Raw genomic sequence first — 19,468 nt, 5'->3', positions numbered from 1 at the left:
ACATATTTATTTATTTATTGGTTCGATTGATATGCCGCCCTTCTCCGGAGACTCAGGGCAGCTTACAATGCTTTTAAGCAATAGCCTTCATATTTTTGTATATATCTGCTTAATAGGGCTTTCGCCCCCCCCCCCTAAGCAGTGTTCTTTTTTATACAAAGTCAACATATTGCCCCCACAAACCGGGTCCTCATTTCACCTACCTCAGAAGGATGGAAGGCTGAGTCAACCTTGAGCCTGGTGAGAATTGAACTCGCAGTAATTGCAGGCAGCTGGTGCTACTTAACAGCACTTTAGTCTGCTGCACCACCAAGGCTCTTATCCCACCGTTATTATTTTTATAAACGATTCAAGGTAGTGAACATATCTGATACATCTTCCTTCTCTTATTTTTTCCCCCACAACGACAACCCTGTGAAGTGATTTGGGCTGAGAGAGAATGACTAGCCCCAGAGTCACCCACCATCTTTTCATGCCTGAAGCAGGACGAGCCTTACAGTCGTGGCCAGAAATGTGGAAACCTTTTGGGAAAAGTGTATTTTCTAAAACTAGCTAATAACACCACTTTTTTTTTTTTTTTGGAGTAGTACCATAAAATTATATATCAATGGAAAGATAATTTAATCAAGAATGCAATGTAATAATTTTTATGAAGGATTTGTTATTAGAATAGCAGTTACAGTAAAAAGAAGAAAAGTGAAACACGTAGAAAAAAACGAGGCGTACAAAAATTATCACGTCAGTTAATACTTAGTTGGGTAACTTTTAGCATGAATTACGGCCTTACAACGTCTTCCCATGGAGTGAACCAAGTCTTAGTTTTGCAGCTGTTACAATGTGAAACCAAGATTGAATGATGGCTCCTATTAACTGGGTTTTATTGCTGGGTCGCTTCTGACTTAACAAGTTTCTTTAGTCGGCTCCATAGATTTTCAATTGGGTTAAGAAGGTCTGGGCTACTCCCAGGCCATTCCAGCAGTGGAATAGGATTATCTTGAAACTCCAAAAAAAAAAAAAAAAAAAAAAAAAAAGTGGTATTATTAACCATCAAACCTCAAAAACACACTTTCCCCAAAAGGTTTCCACAATTTTGGCCACTACTGTAGTGTACTAGACTTTTGAGTTGTGGTCTATCCCAGGGGTCCCCAACTCCAGGCCATCAACCAGAACCACTTTCTGGATTAAATTCTCTTGAATTTGGAGCAGCATTTCAGAGTGGTCCCTTGTCTGTATGGCTGGCTGTTTGCAGAGAGAGGGAGAGAGTGTGGGCTTATTGCAATATTCCATGAGTGTTGGGTCATGAGGTTCCGCAGAGCTCAGCTTTGTTTCCACGTTATTGAACATGACGCCACTAAAAAAATGTGTACTGAATCAGTATCAATGTTCATGTAATCCTCAGCTGCTTCTCTAATCTTCACGGAGCCCAGGTGAGGCAATAGATGTCCCAGAAAAGGACCAATAAATTGATGCTCTATTTTTTTTTTAAAAAAAAATATGGATTTATTCAGTGAAGTTATATAGCCACCCATGTGATGGAAAGTACTCTGGGGTGGCGTACAACAATCCAGTCTATCTGGACAAGACGAAGACAACCTGTTGGGGATTAGGTTGCCTGCTCAGGTGAGAGAAATTCAGTCTTGTTCTCAAGATGTGGGATCCTTGGTGCTTGCTGAGCTTGGTGATTTCCTTGCAGACCTTTCGTGACCCAGCTAGGTAGCATCATCAGTGCTTGAATGGAGGGGGGGGGGTTGTGGAGAGGAGGAGGAGGAGGCGGCAGAAAAGGAGGAGTAGAAGGAGGGAGGCTGTGGGGTCCTTGGTGCTCTCTGAGCTCGGTGATTTCCTTGCAGACCTTTCATTACCAAACTATGTAATACCATCAGGGCAAACTAGGGACCTTATTTGATGGGCTTTCTCTGCCATGGCACCCAAATTACGAAACGTTCTTCTCCCTGAAATTAAATTAGCTCCATTCCTTTTGGTATTTTGAAGCATCCTCAAGACCTGGGTAGGTTAGAGCATCCAAAGAGGCTTGTTCAGATGGCTGCCTTGTCAAGGGAGCCATTTTTATCTTTTCCCTTCCTCTGATTGTTGTTTTTTTTCCCCCCCCCCCCACTTTGTTGATAGTTCTTCCTATGAGTTTTTATCGTTTCCATTTTTGTTTTTTATTGGATTGCTGTGTGCTACAGCGGTTGCTTACAGAGCAACTGTGGGAAGGAGGGCGATGGGAGGGGGGCTAAATATATTCGACTAGTACATCGATCCATTTTTAAAATAGGCCAGGCTTTTTGATCCATTCATTGAGAGTCAGTACAGGTAGTCCTCGGCTTATGACCACAATGGAGCCCAAAATTTTTATTGTTAAGTGAGACATTTGTTAAGTGAGTTTTGCCCCATTCTATGACTTTTCTTGCCACATGGCGTTAAATGAATCCCAGCAGTTGTTAAGTTTGTAACCTGGTTGCTAAGCGAATCTGGTTTCCCCGTTGACTTTGCTTGTCAGAAGGTCGCAAAAGGGGATCAACTGACCCCGGGACACTGCGACCGTCATAAATAGGATCTCCTGCCTGAGCAGGGAGTTGGACTAGAAGACCTCCAAGATCCCTTCCAACTTTGCTATTCTATTCTATTCTATTCTATTCTATTCTATTCTATTCTATTCTATTCTATTCTATTCTATTCTATTCTATTCTATTCTATTCCATTCCATTCCATATTCCATATTCCATATTCTCCTATATTCTATTCTATTCCATTCCATTCCATTCCATTCCATATTCTATTCTATTCTATTCTATTCTATTCTATTCTATTCTATTCTATTCCATTCCATTCCATATTCCATATTCCATATTCTCCTATATTCTATTCCATTCCATTCCATTCCATTCCATATTCTATTCTATTCTATTCTATTCTATTCTATTCTATTCTATTCTATTCTATTCTATTCTATTCTATTCTATTCTATTCTATTCTATTCCATTCCATTCCATATTCCATATTCCATATTCTCCTATATTCTATTCTATTCCATTCCATTTCATATTCTATTCTATTCTATTCTATTCTATTCTATTCTATTCTATTCTATTCTATTCTATTCCATTCCATTCCATATTCCATATTCCATATTCTCCTATATTCTATTCTATTCTATTCCATTCCATTCCATTCCATTCCATTCCTTCCATTCCCTATATTCTATTCTATTCTATTCTATTCTATTCTATTCTATTCTATTCTATTCTATTCTATTCTATTCCATTCCATTCCATTCCATTCCATTCCATTCCATTCCATTCCTTCCATTCCCTATATTCTATTCTATTCTATTCTATTCTATTCTATTCTATTCTATTCTATTCTATTCTATTCTATTCTATTCTATTCTAAATGTGAGACAGTTGTTAAGCATCTGAATGACCATGGGGATGCCGCAACAGTCGTAGGTGTGAAAAACAGTCATAAGTCCCTCTTTTCAATGCCGTTGTCACTTCGCGCGGTCGCTAAGCGAACTGTCGTAAGTCGAGGACTACCTGTAATAAGAACCCTGTTGATTTGATGGGGATCTGGCTCAATTATCCTGACAGCCAGGTCAGCATCCTTACATCCCAGCAGGCCTGTTTTTCTCCCGCTCCTCAAGAAAGGAATCCCGCCGTCGTGTGCGTCCGCAACATTGTGCAACCGGAGCCAATGTCTCCCTCCAGCCAGGTTTCAAAAACAGCAGCCGCAGCACATTGTGCAGCGCGTGCTTGGCTTCCGTGCAAGACTCTTCCCCCCCCCACCTCAACCCTCTCCCTCCCTCCCCCCCGCCAGTTACAGCATGAAATCAATGGCCTGAAAAATGCCAACGTCTCCGGAGGGGAATGAGAGATAAGTGGCAGAGGCGCCCAGAGAAGAGAAGAGGGGGAAGAAATGAATTGTTGTGTTCGAGGCGAAGAGCTTTTAAATGAGAGCCGAAGCCCGCTACAGGCAACCCGCTTAAGTGATGGGCTTCGATGGGACGGAAGCCTTCCTTTGCGCGGTTTCCGTAGCTCTTTCTGGAATGGGCCCGTCATCTCCCGCTGGCCTTGGTTTATTTATTTATTTTATTAGTTCGATTTATATGCCGCCCTTCTCTGGAGACTCAGGGCGGCTTACAATGCTTTTAAGCAATAGCCTTCATACTTTTGTATATACCTGCTTAGTGGGGCTTTTGGGGGGCCCCTGAGTGGTGTTCTATTTTATACAAAGTCAGCTTATTGCCCCCACAAACCGGGTCCTCATTTTACCTACCTCGGAAGGATGGAAGGCTGAGTCAACCTTGAGCCTGGTGAGAATTGAACTCGCAGTAATTGCAGGCAGCTGGCAGCTAAATACTACTTTAACAGTAGTTTAGTCCACTGCGCCACCAGGCTCCTTGGTTAACATGCACCTTTAGGAAGGAAGGCTGCCCCCCTTCTGATCCATGAACTGTTTGCAATAAACAGGGAGCGAGCATCTTTTTCCTGTTAGATCTTATGCGGGCAGTCCTCGGCTTACAACCGCAACTGAGCCCCAAATTTCCATTGCTGAGCAAGACAATTGTTAAGTGAGTTTTGCCCCACTTTGCGATCTTCCTTGTCACAGTCGTTAAGTGAATCCCATTAAGTTAGTCACAGGGTTGTTAAGGAAATCTGGCTTCCCCCTTGACTTGGCTTGTCAGACGGTCGCCAAAGAGGATCGCGTGACCCCGGCGACACTGGAACCGTCGTAAATTTGAGCTGGTTGCCAAGCGTCCCAATTTTGATCATGTGATCGTGGGGAATGTTGCAATGGTCGTAAGTGTGAAAAATGATCATAAGGCACGTTTTTCAGTGTGGCTTTAGCTTCAAACGGTCACTAAATGAATGGTTATAAGACGAAGACTACCTGTAGCTGTAATTGTTTTACAGAGCACTGTGCTATATTCTGGCCACTCTCTTTCTGCTTGATTCTCGGTTAGATTTTATACAGGTAATCCTCGACTTACAATAGTTCGCATAGTGACCGTCTGAAGCACTAAAAAAGTGACTTACGACTGTTACAGCATGTTACCCCATGGTCACAAGATCAAAATTCAGAAGCTTGGCCACGGACTTGTATTTATGGCGGTTGCAGTGTCCCGCGATCCCCGTTTGCGACCTTCTGACAAGCCAGTAGGGAAGCCAGATTCACTTAACAACCATGTTACTCATTTAACAACTGCACTGACTCACTTAACAACTGTGGCAAGAAAGTTCGCTCAGTGGGGCAAAATGCACTTAGCAACTGTCTCGCTTGGCAACAGAAATTTTGGGGTCATAAGTGGAGGACTACCTGTAATAGTTACACAGAGCTCCCTGCTATGTTCAGACCCCTCTGGTTTTGCCTGCCCACTCCACCCAATCCCCTCCGCCCCCCCCTTCCTTCTCTGGCCACTGGACCTTGCCTGGGCTCCAGAGTTCAGCTTCTCAAAACTGGGAGGGCAGCTGGTCAGTCTTGCAGGTCTGCTCCTCCCTCTCCTTCGAGCAGCCTCTTCCAAAGACAGCGTGACATGTTCTCCTGGGAGCCTGGCTTGGAATGCTGCCTCCTGGGAGGGCTGCCCGTAATTTACTACCTTTTGAAGCGACCTGAATCCAGCTTTATTCATGAAATTCGGGAGGTAGGTTCCATTAATCCACTACGACTGGCAATCAGAGCAGCCGTTGTCAAGACCAGCTTGAAGGCCAGTGCAAATTTCCATTTTTCGGGGTGGGGGGAGGGAGGGTGTGGTCTGCGTGCTGCCTTGCCCTGCAACAAGATGCCAACCAGACCCAGGAAAGTCAAGAACTCCGTTTGGTTTTCTGGGTGGGCTCCTGTCACCGTGGAGAAATACTGGAGCATCTATTTGCCTGGAGAACGGGGCATCATAGGGCTTGGTGTGGGTGAGCATGTAGGAGTGGTTTCGATCGGGAACGTGGATGAGAAAGAAGTGAGATGGGGAGTGGGCGGCTAGATCCCCCTTGTCACTGCCGTGAAGGCATCTTAGGATACTTCTGGTTCAGAACGTGGCTTTGACGGCGGCGTTTGTCTTCAAGGAACTTGCAAGAGAAGTTGACCGGAAATTAAGCGGTTGTTATTTCACACCTTCTTTCCCGAGTGTTCTACTGGCAAAGCTTGTTAAGTTGTAAGTAAATTGAGGACCAGTTTGGTGTAGTGGTGAAGGCACCAGGCAAGAAACCAGGAGATTGTGAGTTCTAGTTGCCCCCTTACTCAGGAAAGATGGCTGGGTGACTTTGGGCCACTCACCAGGAGACGGTGAATTCTAGTCCCACCTTAGGCATAAAAATGGGCTTGGTGTTTTTAGGCTAATTACCAGGAGATGGTAAATTCTAGTCCTGCCTTAGGCATGAAAACCGGCTCAGTGTTTTTAGGCCAATCCCCAGGAGATGGTGAATTCTAGTCCCACTTTAGGCATTAAAACCGGCTTGGTGTTTTTAGGCCAATCACCAAGAGATAGTGAGTTCTAGTCCTGCCTTAGGCATCAAAACCAGCTCGGTGTTTGTAGGCTAATCAGGAAGCCTACAAACTTAGGCAGGAAGACTAACTGGATATCTTTGGCCAATCACTGGGAGACGGTGAGTTCTAGTCTCCCCCCCCCCCTTTAGTCAGGAAAGCCGGCTGGGTGACTTTGGGCCAATCACCAAAAGATGGTGAGTTCTAGTGCCCCCTTACTCAGGAAAGATGGCTGGGTGACTTGGGGCCAATCACCAGGAGACGGTGAATTCTAGTCCCACCTTAGGCAGGAAAGCCGGCTGGGTGACTTGGGGCCAATAACCAGGAGACGGTGAATTCTAGTCCCACTTTAGGCATAAAAACTGGCTTCGTGTTTTAGGCTAATTACCAGGAGACGGTGAGTTCTAGTCCCGCTTTAGGCATGAAAACCAGCTCAGTGTTTTTAGGCCAATCACTGGGAGATGGTGAGTTCTAGTCCCACCTTAGGCATGAAAACCGGCTCGGTGTTTGTAGGCTAATCAGGAAGCCTACAAACTTAGGCAGGAAGGCTAAGTGGATGTCTTTGGCCAATCACTGGGAGACGGTGAGTTCTAGTCCTCCCCCCCCCCCTTTTAGTCAGGAAAGCCGGCTGGGTGACTTTGGGCCAATCACCAAGAGATGGTGATTTCTAGTGCCCCCTTACTCAGGAAATATGGCTGGGTGACTTGGGGCCAATCACCAGGAGACGGTGAATTCTAGTCCCACCTTAGGCATAAAAACTGACTTCGTGTTTTAGGCTAATTACCAGGAGATGGTAAGTTCTAGTCCCGCTTTAGGCATGAAAGCCTTGTTGGCAACTTTAAGTCACCTCACAGGGTTGTTGTGGGGAAAATAGGAGGAGGAAAGGCGATTATGTATGTTCACCGCCTTGAATTATTTATAAAAATGAAAGAAAGCAAGAAAGAAAGAAACACGTTGAATAGCTCCTCCTGATGGGATCCTCTTGTCTTTTTCTAAAAAGAACTTCAGCAATCTGGAAGCTGCCTGCTGAGTGTATGTCTGTTTGTTTGTGTGCCTGCCTGTAATCGTACTTCTCTCAGCAGCTCGGTTTTATAATCCCTTTATGGTTGCTTTCAGGCTTTGTTCCTTGCTCATTTCCTCAGGGCCCCGAGAATTAGTGTTCCCCCTTTCTCCACACTAAACTGAGGCCGTGTTTTCATAAACTGCTCCTTCATTTTTAATTAGCCCTTGATTCTCCTTAAGATCTTCTGTTGGGAGTGACAAAAGCACATCTAAAAGGGAATGCTAGGGGTTCTTGAAATGTGACTGTGCTCTTCAACGGCTTGTGTGCTAAAAAATTACACAAAGGAGATTTTCTCCACTTTGTGAGAGTGACTGTGCCATCAGCAGGCTCTCCTTCTACAAGGAGAATAAACAGAATAGAATAACAGAGTCGGAAGGGACCTTGGAGGTCTTCTAGTCCAACCCCCAGATCAAGCAGGAGACCCTATAAGAGCCGCGGTGGCGCAGTGGTTAGAGTGCAGTACTGCAGGCTACTTCTGCTGACTGCCGGCTGACTGCAGTTTGGCAGTTCAAATCTCACCAGGTGTTGTGGCCCGTCAGCGGCCTGTGCGGATTGTAGCTGATTCCGACAGCAAGGAGGCTGGTGTGGTGCTGTGTCAGCAGCCTGTGCAGCTGGTGCTCGAGTCGGACAATGAGGAGGCTGGAGAAGATGTGGTGCCAGAGGCGGGGATTCAGCCAGGGCCTTCAGAACCTCCAGAAGCTCCTTTAAGTGAAGAGGAAGAAGAGAAGGAACCTCTTCTCGATGCACGGGCACGCAGAGCTGCCAAAATTCAGGAGTGGCTCCTCAGGAGGAGGTCTCCTCGAGAGTAAGGCTTGGGGCTAATTGGCCACTCCCTGAGCCTATTTAAGGAGGAATGCCGACTGAAGCAATTTGCAGGGAACAATTTAGTTCACATACCTTTGTGTCTTGTCTTGCTTATCTTATCAGCTTCCTGCAAATTGCTTCTGGGCATTCTGCCAACCACAGTAAGCTTTCAGTATTATTCTTTGAATTCTTGGCGGCTGTTAATGCAGTAAATTAACAGCCATTGTTGTAAAAAACTGGTTTATTTAGTAAACTAAGGTTTGAACGGACTTTGCGTGTGCTGCGTTCTTTGGGGTCCGTAGCTGGAGCAGAACAACAGGCTCAAGGTTGACTCAGCCTTCCATCCTTCCGAGGTCGGTTAAATGAGGACCCAGTTTCCACTTGCGCAAGTAGCGTGCATGTGAGGCTGCCATTTACCCAAATGGAGAATGCGCGCTCGCCAGCTCTTTCCACGGCCCAGTTGCAATCCCCCAGGGTTGGGGATTCCTGCCCTATACTTTATATTTCAGATAAAGTGGCTTCCCAATTTCTTCTTGAAAACCTCCCAGTATTGAAGCACCCACAACTTCTGGAGGCAAGCAGTCCCCACTGGTTAATTGTTCTCACTGTCGGCACATGAGTCACCACCCCAGTTTAGCTCCGCCGCGCATGTGTGCATACCTCCTGCCGGCCAACTGGTCGTCGAGTCTCTGCCGTGCATGCCTGGGAGAGTAGGCACGTGTGGGGGGAGCATGTGCAGGGGTGGGAAACGTGTGGGGGCATGCGCACATGCATGGGGGGTGCGTGGGATGTGTGCAGGGGGGCTGCGCATACATGCGTGGGGGTGGGGCGCATGCACGGGGGCCATGCGTGCATTGCATTTTGGGGTTTCGGGTGAGTGCGCACGCATTTGTGTGCACGCACGCTTTGGGCACTCGGTCCATGAAAGGTTAGCCATCCCTGTTCTAGGTTGCTTCTCTCCTTGGTGAGTTTCCATCCGTTGTTTCTTGTCTTGTTGTCTGTCTTGTTGAGAAAGAAACACAGGCATGACGCTTAGTAAAGACAGAGTCCCTCATATCCTCCCTCACCCAATTTCATCCTAAAGCATCTTTGCCTCACAAGCCTGAAAGATGAGAAAGAGACGGGCGTGACATGATCTTACGATAAGAGCTGAGTAGGGTTGGGTGACCATAGATTATCTAACCTCTGGATCGGGACTCCCTACGCACGGTCACTCAAGCTCTCGTCACCTCTCGTCTGGACTATTGTAACGCTCTCTACATGGGGCTCCCCTTGGGGTACACCCGGAGGCTCCAACTGGTGCAGAATGCGGCCGCGCAGGGGATTATGGGAGCGACTGGGCGCTCCCATGTGACTCCTCTCCTGCGCGAGCTGCATTGACTTCCGGTGGACTTCCGGGTGCGCTTCAAGGTGTTGGTGATCACCTTTAAAGCGCTCCATGGCTTAGGGCCAGGGTACTTACGGGACCGCCTTCTGCCACCAATAGCCTCCCACCGGCCAGTTCGCTCCCACAGAGAGGGCCTCCTCAGGGTGCCGTCAGCCAGACAATGCCGGCTGGCGACCCCCAGGAGGAGAGCCTTCTCTGTGGTGGCACCTACCCTTTGGAATGATCTACCCCCAGAGATACGAGTGATCCCAGACTTCTGGACTTTTCGTCGGGCCCTAAAAACTTATTTTTTTCAGTTAGCCGGTCTGTCTTGATTTTATGGTTGGTTTTAAAATTTGATACGGATTTTAAATTGATAAGTTTTAAATTACGGGCCAAATCTATTTAATTATTTTAATTCTATTTTTAATTGTAACTTTATGTATACTTTATATGTTTTTATTTTGGCTGTTCACCGCCCTGAGTCCGAAAGGAGAAGGGCGGTATAGAAGTTTGAATGAATGAATGAATGAATGAATGAATGAATGAATGAATGAATGAATAAGCAAAGATCACTTCATCACATCAAGAGAATCCTTGGATCACCCATCTTCCTCTGTTGTATCTGTGTGAGACAAAGTTTCTTGATCTTGACAACTTTCAGATGCGTGGACTTCAACTCCAGAATTTCCCAGGGAGCCATGGGAATTCTGGGAATTGAATTCCTCAGGTCTTTAAAGTTGCCAAGATTGAAGAATCCAGGAAGGAGGTGTTGCAGGAATCTGTTACAGGTAGTCCTCCGACTTACAACAGTTCATTTAGTGACCGTTCGAACTTACAACGGCACTGGAAAGAGTGACTTATGACTTGCTTTTCATACTTAACAACCGTTGCAGCATCCCCATGTCACGCGTTCAAAATTCAGACGCTTGGAAACTGGCTCACATTATGACTATTGCAGTGTTCGGGGGTCATGTGACCTTCTGACAAGCAAAGTCGATGGGAAAGCCAGATTCACTTAACAACCGCATTACTACAGTGTTTCCCTGAAAATAAGACCTATCCCGGAAATAAGACCTAGCATGTTTTCTCTGCGTCAGGGAAACACGGGTAACTTAACAACTGCAGTGATTGACTTAACAATGGTGGCAAGAAAGGTTGTGAAATCGGGCAAAATTCACTTCACAAATGTCTTCCTTACCAACAGAAATTTGGGATTCAGTTGTGGCCATAACTTGAGGAGTACTTGTAGTGGATAGTTCATTTGAACTAGATCTGGTCCCCAATAGGTTCTCCTAATTCATCAGTCCACTCAGTTTTTCCAGTGTCCGAAAAGGCAGATACTTCACATGATTATAGCAGTCTCCGAGATCTATTCATGCAAGGAGTATATAATTTTTCAAATAAGTCGACAGCCCACTCCTTTCTAGCCTATGCATTGCTAGACTTCAGCTTGAAAATGTGAAGGTCAATCCGAGTTATAATTTTCTTTCAACCTCTGTTTTCGATTTTGTTATTTCAGGGCTTTAGAAGCATAGTAACCTTCAATTATTTTGTCATTAAAAAATTAATTAAGAATAGATCACAGCTTCCGTTGAATATGAGAGAGATCAGAGATGAGGAGTCAGTTTAGTGCAGAGGTTAAGTGGTGGCTTAGAAACCAGGAGACCGAGAGTTCTAATCCTGCCTTAGGTATGAATGGTGGCTGGGTGATTTTAGACCAATCACCAGGAGTTGGTGAGTTCTAGTCCCGCCTTAGGTGTGAAAGGTGGCTGGGTGACTTTAGGCCAATCACCAGGAGATGGTGAGTTCTAGTCTCGCTTTAGGTAGGAATGGTGGCTGGGTGACTTTAGGTCAATCGCCAGGAGATGGTGAGTTCTAGTCCCGCCTTAGGTGTGAAAGGTGGCTAGGTGACTTTAGGTCAATCGCCAGGAGATGGTGAGTTCTAGTCCCGCCTTAGGTGTGAAAGGTGGCTGGGTGACTTTAGGTCAATCGCCAGGAGATGGTGAGTTCTAGTCCCGCCTTAGGTGTGAAAGGTGGCTGGGTGACTTTAGGTCAATCGCCAGGAGATGGTGAGTTCTAGTCCCGCCTTAGGTGTGAAAGGTGGCTGGGTGACTTTAGGCCAATCACCAGGAGATGGTGAGTTCTAGTCTCGCTTTAGGTAGGAATGGTGGCTGGGTGACTTTAGGTCAATCGCCAGGAGATGGTGAGTTCTAGTCCCGCCTTAGGTATGAATGGTGGCTGGGTGACTTTGGGCCACCCTAACCCTTCCGTCCTTCCGAGGTTGGTAAAATGAAGACCCAGTTTGTTGGGGGGCCATATGCTGACTCCGTAAACCATTTAGGGCAGGCTGTAAAACACTGAATCGCACTGCTATTGCTATCACTATTTGTAATCTTCCCAGCCAGCTTCCAGCAAGCAAAGTCAATCTGGAAGAAGCCAGATTCACTTAACAACCACGGGATTCATTAAACGACTGTAGTGATCTGCTTAACGACTGGGTCAAAAAGATGGTAAAATAGGGTAAAACTCTCTTAGCAATAGCAATAGCACTTAGACTTATATTCTGCTTCACAGTACTTTACAGCCCTCTCTATGCGGTTTACAGATTCAGCATCTTGCCCCTAACAATCTGAGCCCTCATTTGACTAACCTCGGAAGGACGGACAGCTGAGTCAACCTTGAGCCGGTCAGGATCGAACTCCTGGCTGTGGGCAGAGTCAGCGTGCAATACTGCATTCTCACCACTGCGCCACCGTGGCTCTTAGCCTCTGCATTGCTTAGCCATAGAAACGGGGGTGGGGGTGGTGTCTCCATTGTGGATGTAAGTCGAGGACTACCTCTAAAAGTCTGACCCTCGTTGAAACCCGACTCGCTTTTCTCCATCCCCGCAGGAGAATGCCGGCCGAAGGTGCGCAACCCCAAAACCAAGGGGGAAAGGAAGAAGAAGCGGCAGGTGCCGTTGCACGAACTCCTTCCTCCCCTGCTCCTGCCCCAGCCGTATCTGCCAAAGGATGAGAAGCTGCAGCCCAGCCCTCTGGCGGAAGAAAGGCCCGTGGAGGCCAAGCACCTGGCCGATGACAGCCAGTTCCCCATGCCTGACCTCAGTGCCCTCTCCTCCGAAAGTTTTGGCGAAGACGACGAGTCCAAGCAACGTCCCATCATCCCCATGCTCTACGTGGTGCCCCAGTGCAAGAAGGCCCCCGCGGAGAAGAAACGCCTGACCTGCCAGGAGGTCTTTGAGCGGTTTGTGGAGCTGGACAGGAAAGACAACGACAGCGTCAAGGGAGAGAACACGGAGGGGCCTGCCGAGCCCAGTAAATTGCAGGTAAGCCCCAGTTCAAAATCCAGCCTTGTGAAAAACAGCATTGGAAGGGGCCTTGGAGGTCTGCTAATTCAACCCCGTGCTCTAGCAGCTGAAGAAGCTTCTTGGATAAGAAGGAGCCTGAGTGGCGTAGGAGGCTAATGCCTCCTACTAAGGCAGCATTTAACATCCAGCTGCCTGCAATTACTGCAAGTTCAAATCTCACCAGGCTCAAGGTTGACTCAGCCTTCCATCCTTTCTAAGGTGAGTAAATTGAGGACCCAGTTTGTGGGGGCAATAAGCTGACTTTGTATAAAAAATATACAAAAGAATGAAGGCTATTGCTTAACGCATTGTAAGCCGCCCTGAGTCTCCGGAGAAGGGCGGCATATAAAAATAAATTAAAATAATAATAATAATAATAATAAAAAAGAAGCGAAACGTCTTCAAAGAAAAACCAGAAAGTCCAGCTGACTCTTGAAAAACCACCTTTGGGACTTTATCAACAAATGGTTGTCCAATCTCTTCTTTAAAACTTCCAGTTTTGGAGCATCAACAGGTTCTGAAGGCTAGCCGTTCCACTGGTTAATTGTTCTCATCATCAAAAAATTTCTCCTTAGTTCCAGGTTGCTTCTCTCCTTGATTAGTTTCCATCCGTTGCTTCTTGTCCTGCCTTCAGGTGCTTTGGAGAACCGGTTGACCCCCTTTTCTTTGGGGCAGCTCCTTAGATGTTGAAAATGATAGCAGTCTTCCAATATCTAAGGGGCTGCCACAAAAAAGAGGGAGTCAACCTGTTCTCCAAAGCACCCGGGGGTAGGACAAGAAGCAACGGATGGAAACTAACCAAGGAGAGAAGCAACCTGGAAATAAGGAGGAATTTCCTGACAGTGAGAACAATTAACCAGTGGAACTGCCTGCCTCCAGAAGTTGTGAATGCTCCAACACTGGAAGTTTTTAAGAAGATGTTGGACAACCATTTGTCTGAAGTGGTGTAGGGTTTCCTGCCTAAGCAGGGGGTTGGACTAGAAGACCTCCAAGGTCCCTTCCAACTCTGTTATTCTATTCTGTTAACTCAGACCTAATGGAAAGGGACCTGCTAATCTTCCTTTCTGGGTTTAATTTTTTCTGTGCATATTGGTTTTTTAATGTTTCCTTCTTTTATTAAAACTCAGAAATGAAACAAGGTTTGGCTACAGGTAGAAAAAGCCATGTATTTTTAATGCACTGTTTGAAACCATAGCATGACTGCTATCCGGTCATTGTTCCTGTTTTAGATCCCTAATGTCTTGTCTCCCTTTTTCTGTAATCTCTGGGATGTTAAGACCTTGCTGAATTTATTGCCTAGAAATTGTAACGTGGGCTCCTGTTCCGAACTGCTTCAAAGAGCTGGCTAGCTTTTTCTTCCACCCTAGTGTGTTATTCTCCTCTTCCTTTCTCTGCTCTTTTCATACTTATCTTCCCTGCCCTTAGAGCTGTAGACGAGATAAATGTAATATTTGTTGAACTTGCACTTTGCGGCTGGGCTGGCAACCGGATAGGATGGACACACAAAGAAATGAGCTTCTCGGGCTTAGCGCTTCAGGTGCTTTGATAGCAGTTGGGGGGTAGACGGGACATTATTTGGGCAGTATTTTTTGTATTTTTTTAAAAAAGAATAATAATATGGAAATCTTATTGGCAGATGTCTGGTATGGATTGCATGTTTTGTCAGTCCGTGGCGTTGTATGGTGCGGACACAGCTTTGCCTTTTCCCAGACTGTGCCATACAGTTTTCGCTTGCGGGATTCAAAAAGCCTCACTTGGCAGAGTGAAATGTTTGCAAATGAAACATTCCTCTCCCTTCCTGGTGCCTTTTTTTTTTCTAAGCATGCAAGAGTGCTTACAATCTTCCCATGGGTTTGTCCTTAGTGCAGCCTTCCGCCACGGGTTTTCAAATCTGTGTCTAGACTTGAACCTGTTTTGAAAGTTAGTTTTTCAGGCACTGCATTCCAACCTCATTCTTCAGAAATGCAACTTTGGACGAAGCTCCAGGTGTGACTGTTTTATGAATGCCGGACTTCCTTTTGACGCAGAGAAATTAACGGCTTGGGTTCTCTCACTCACAGCTGGACCCTGTCCTGAGAATGCTACAGTCACCAACCAATTCAGCTGTGAGGTTTAAGAAATCGCCTCGGATGACAGGATAGGATGGATTGGTTAAAGGCTTATTTGTGATAGTGGGTGAGATAATTCTCCCCTAGTTTGTAGGCTGGGTCACTTTCCTTCTGAGATATGAAGCAAAACAGAAGAAATAAGACCAGTAAGAATGTCCGTCCATCCATCCATCCATCCATCCATCTATCCATCCATCTATCCATCCAAACATAGAAAAATGATGACCTAGTGGCCCATCAAGATTGCTCTTTGAGTTTGTTTGTTTGTTTGTTTGTTTGTTTGTTTGTTTGTTTGTTTCAATTATTATTTTTATATTGCATTATTTTTAATTCTTAGATTAGATTTAGATTTCAGTTGATGGACATGTGTTTATCCCAAGCATGTTTAAACTCCGTGATTAATGAACTTGGTTACTCCATCCATCCATCCATCCATCCATCCATCCATCCATCCATCTAAATGTAGAAAACTGATGGCAGAAAAAGATCTAGTGGCCCATTGAGTCTGTTCTTTGACTTCATTTTTTGTTTTCTTTTTAATTTGTTTTTTAATTTTTTTAATTATTATTTTTATATTTTATTTTTATTGTCAATTTTTGACAGATGATGGACATATGTTTATCCGAAGCATGTTTAAACCCAGTTACTGATGAACTCATCCATCCATCCATCCATCCATCCATCCATCCATCCATCTATCCATCCATTCAGATTCATGTGACAATAAGATGGGGCCCATATACACCTAATAAAAACTTCATCCATTCAATTTAAATGGCCACCTAGCTTGAATTCTTCAGTGTCATCTTGAAACACAGCACACAATGATGGCTACATTCCATATCAGTGGCTACACAGGTAGTGCTCTATACAGGACTGTCATGGAGCCTCTCCGTTACGTTCATAAGACGTGATAATCATAAAGCGGGTAGGTCACATAACCCAAGAGTCCCCAGTCCCCAGGCTGTGGACCAGTACTGGTCCACGGCCTGTTAAGAACCGGGCCGCACAGCTGGAGATGAGCTGCAGGCAAATGAAATTGCACATGCGTGAGATCTGAGCTGCAGTGGCACAGTGGTTAGAATGGAATACTGCAGGCTACTTCTGCTGATCACCGGCTGCCAGCAGTTTGGCAGAGCTCACCAGGCTCAGGGTGGACCCAGCCTTCCGTCCTTCCGAGGTCGGTAAAATGAGGACCCAGATTGTTGAGGCCAAGTTGCTGACTTTGTAAACCGCTTAGAAAGGGCTGTAAAAGCACTGTGAAAGCGGTATATAAGTCTTAAGTGCTATTGCTATCTAGGTTGCGCACTCTTCCTCTCCCCCGCCCCGGTTCCCCTCCCCCAAAAGATTGGGAACCGCTGACATAACCAACCCAATTTTATGTCCTTGTCGGCAGCAGTCATGAAGCGTCTTAAACCCATTATTTGCTATGGCGCAGTTTTGCCGAAAAACCAAACAAACATTCACTTTTCGGTATAAAACTACGAGACAATACAAACAGTCATGTGGTCAAGTCTGGCCTTGGGACCACAGGGGAGCAAACCCCCCCCCCTTTTTTGCAATGAACCCTAACTTGGAAGAATCGTAAACCAGATTAGCTGACAATTATGGGAAAGGCAGCCTCTACGTCTCTGAAAGGCACCCAACAGGGAGAGCCAGCGGACGTAAGACTTAATTTTATCACATTTAAAGTCTCTTTGCAGTGCAGTGTGATAAGAAGTTCTAACAGCTCACTAGGGCAGGTTCTTTCTCTGTGTCCTTCTCGTCCAACTCTTGTTTTTGTCTTTTTGTGTTGGCGGTCCTACTTCTATATAGCTCAGTCCCACCTGTCAGTAACTCAGTTGCCCCTACAGACACTCAGAAAGACAAGAGAGTGGCTTAGTGGTAACGTTTGTGCAATATTCCTTCTCTTGCAAGCCTTCTAAACCCCTTCATACCCACTCAAGCCTTTTCTACTCTGTAAATGTTTATGGAGATTCTCAGTCATCCAGGTCATGGTTCTCCCTGAGGTGCTTTTTTTCAAGAGGCAACTGGACTTTCTGTTTTTTCTTTGAAGTTGTTTCACTTCTAATCCAAGAAGCTTCTTCAGCTCTGACTGGATGGCGGGGAATGGAAGGATTTATACTCCTTGCAGACAGCTGGTCATTTGCATCCTTTTAGAGAATCATTAAGGCCACTTGGAGGTTTCTCTGTGTCATCAGGGTCACCTGAGTGGTGCAAATGGGTGTGGAGCCTTCTTGGAACTGCTGAAAGGACTCTGTTGTAGACTGGAGATAAATGATGTTGTATCCCTCCCCCTCAGTTGAAAGAGGGCTCTTCAGTTTTGACGGCCACTTTGACCCCTCTTTCAAACCAGCTGTCCTCTCTGTCTGAAATGTGGGCTTTGCTGTCTTCCAAAGACTGGCCTATGTCTTTCAAATGCAGATGGACCGCTGAATCTAGTCCTGATGTGTTTGTTCTTCTATGTTGTGTCATGTGTTTGTGAAGTGGTTGTTTTGTTTCCCCAATGTACAGATCTGCACATGGCTCATGTGCAAATTGCACATGGTGTCGGGCCTGGAAGCCATCTCATGTGCAAGTGACCAGCTGTCTGCAAGGAGTAGAAAGGAAGAAGGGAGGGGAGGGGAGGGGAGGGGAGGGGGGAAGGAAGGAAGGAAGGAAGGAAGGAAGGAAGGAAGGAAGGAAGGAAGGAAGGAAGGAAGGAAGGAAGGAAGGAAAGTATCACATGAATTGATTGGGCTCTACAAGAAGCTTGAGATACAATGCTGAAATTAAAAACTGATTATGAATTTACGGAGTAGAACCAGTGGTTTCTGTGATTATGAAACTGCACTTATTGAAATAATGTCTGGAGAAGGAGGCTGGGGAAGGAAGGAAGGAAGGAAGGAAGGAAGGAAGGAAGGAAGGAAGGAAGGAAGGAAGGAAGGAAGGAAGGAAGGAAGGAAGGAAGGAAAGACAGACAGGACAGGACAGGACAGGACAGGACAGGACGACACCTGATCTCCTTCCCACAGTATCTTTAGGCCAAGCATTGGACAGAGAGATCAAACATGCAAAACTGTGGAAAGAGTATAACTTGTGTCAGAGTTTAATAGCCACAATGTTAGAATATAACTAAATCTAAGACTTCAGGCATAATAACCAGATGACTTATGATAAGGATAACAAACTTGCCCAAGAAGAGAGCAGTTATGAAGGTCATTGGAACAAGAGACACTAAAACAAGAAACCCAGACAGGTCAACCCAACCCAACCCAACCCTCCGCCTTCCAAAATTCTTGTTGTATGTCCTGTGTTTCTCTGTGTCGCCAGCTGCACACTGTCTTCTTAGCCCTAGTAAAGTCCATCTACACCGGTGCTGTTCAGCCTTAGCAACATTCACCTGAACATTGCAGCATGCCGGCTGAGGAAGTCTGTTAATTTATGGTCTTCAAGCATTCTTAACTTTACAAAAGAATATTTATAGCTTATGGTTGAACTCTGTGGGGTCCGTGATGCTCCCTGAGCTTGGTGGTTTTCTTGCAGACATTTCATGACCAAACTAGGTTGCATCATCAGTGTGGTAGTAGCACTGACGATGTTCCCTAGTCCCATCTGCTGATGGTGTTACAAGTAGTCCTTGATTTACGACCACAATTGAACTCAAAATTTTCATTCCTAAGCAAGACAATTGTTAAAAGAGTTTCGCCCAATTTTATGATCTTTCTTGCTATATTTGTTAAATAACTCACTTAAGTTGTTAAGTTAATGACACCTTTGTTAAGTGATTCTAGCTTCCGCATCGACTTCGCTTGTCACTAGGTCGCAAAAGGGAATCGCACGATCCCTGGACACTGCAACTGTCATAAATACAGGTAGTCCTCAACATATGACCACGATTGAGCGCAAACTTTCCGTTGCTAAGCGAGACAGTTGTTAAGTGAGTTTTGCCCCATTTTAGGACCTTTCTTGCCACAGTTGTTCAAGTGAATCACTGCACTTGTAAAGTTAATGACACGGTTGTTAAGTGAATCTGGCTTGCCCTTGGCTTGTCAGAAGGTCGCAAAAGGGGAAGATTCTGCGACACGGCAACCGTCATAGATATGAGTCAGTTGCCAAGCATCTGAAATTTGATCACGTGACCACGGGGACGCTGCAACGGTCATAAGTGTGAAAAATTGTGATAACTTTCAGTGCCGTTGTAACTTCAAAAAGTCCAAGTCTTTGGTTTTGATTTTAACTTTTTATGTTTTACGCCACCCAAATTACCCTATGGTAAGATGGGCAGTCAATAAATTTTATCAGCAAATAAATTTGATAAATTA

At 45.5% G+C, this 19,468-nt stretch overlaps 1 protein-coding gene across 2 annotated transcripts in view; it reads left to right on the top strand.

Annotated features, from left to right (window-relative positions):
- KDM4B (lysine demethylase 4B) overlaps positions 1-19,468 on the top strand; it is a 256,770-nt gene that overhangs the window by 172,637 nt on the left and 64,665 nt on the right. For both annotated transcript variants that reach the window (XM_070944548.1, XM_070944550.1), the window contains exon 12: positions 12,602-13,035. In XM_070944548.1, coding sequence (XP_070800649.1) covers positions 12,602-13,035 — 434 coding nt within the window. The remainder of the gene's footprint in view (positions 1-12,601; positions 13,036-19,468) is intronic.

The sequence above is a fragment of the Pituophis catenifer genome, unplaced genomic scaffold, assembly GCF_029215685.1.
Source record: "Pituophis catenifer annectens isolate HBS135680 unplaced genomic scaffold, rPitCat1.0.hap2 SCAF_1, whole genome shotgun sequence".
Lineage (NCBI taxonomy): Eukaryota > Metazoa > Chordata > Lepidosauria > Squamata > Colubridae > Pituophis > Pituophis catenifer.
This window is presented reverse-complemented; position numbering and strand designations above follow the sequence as displayed.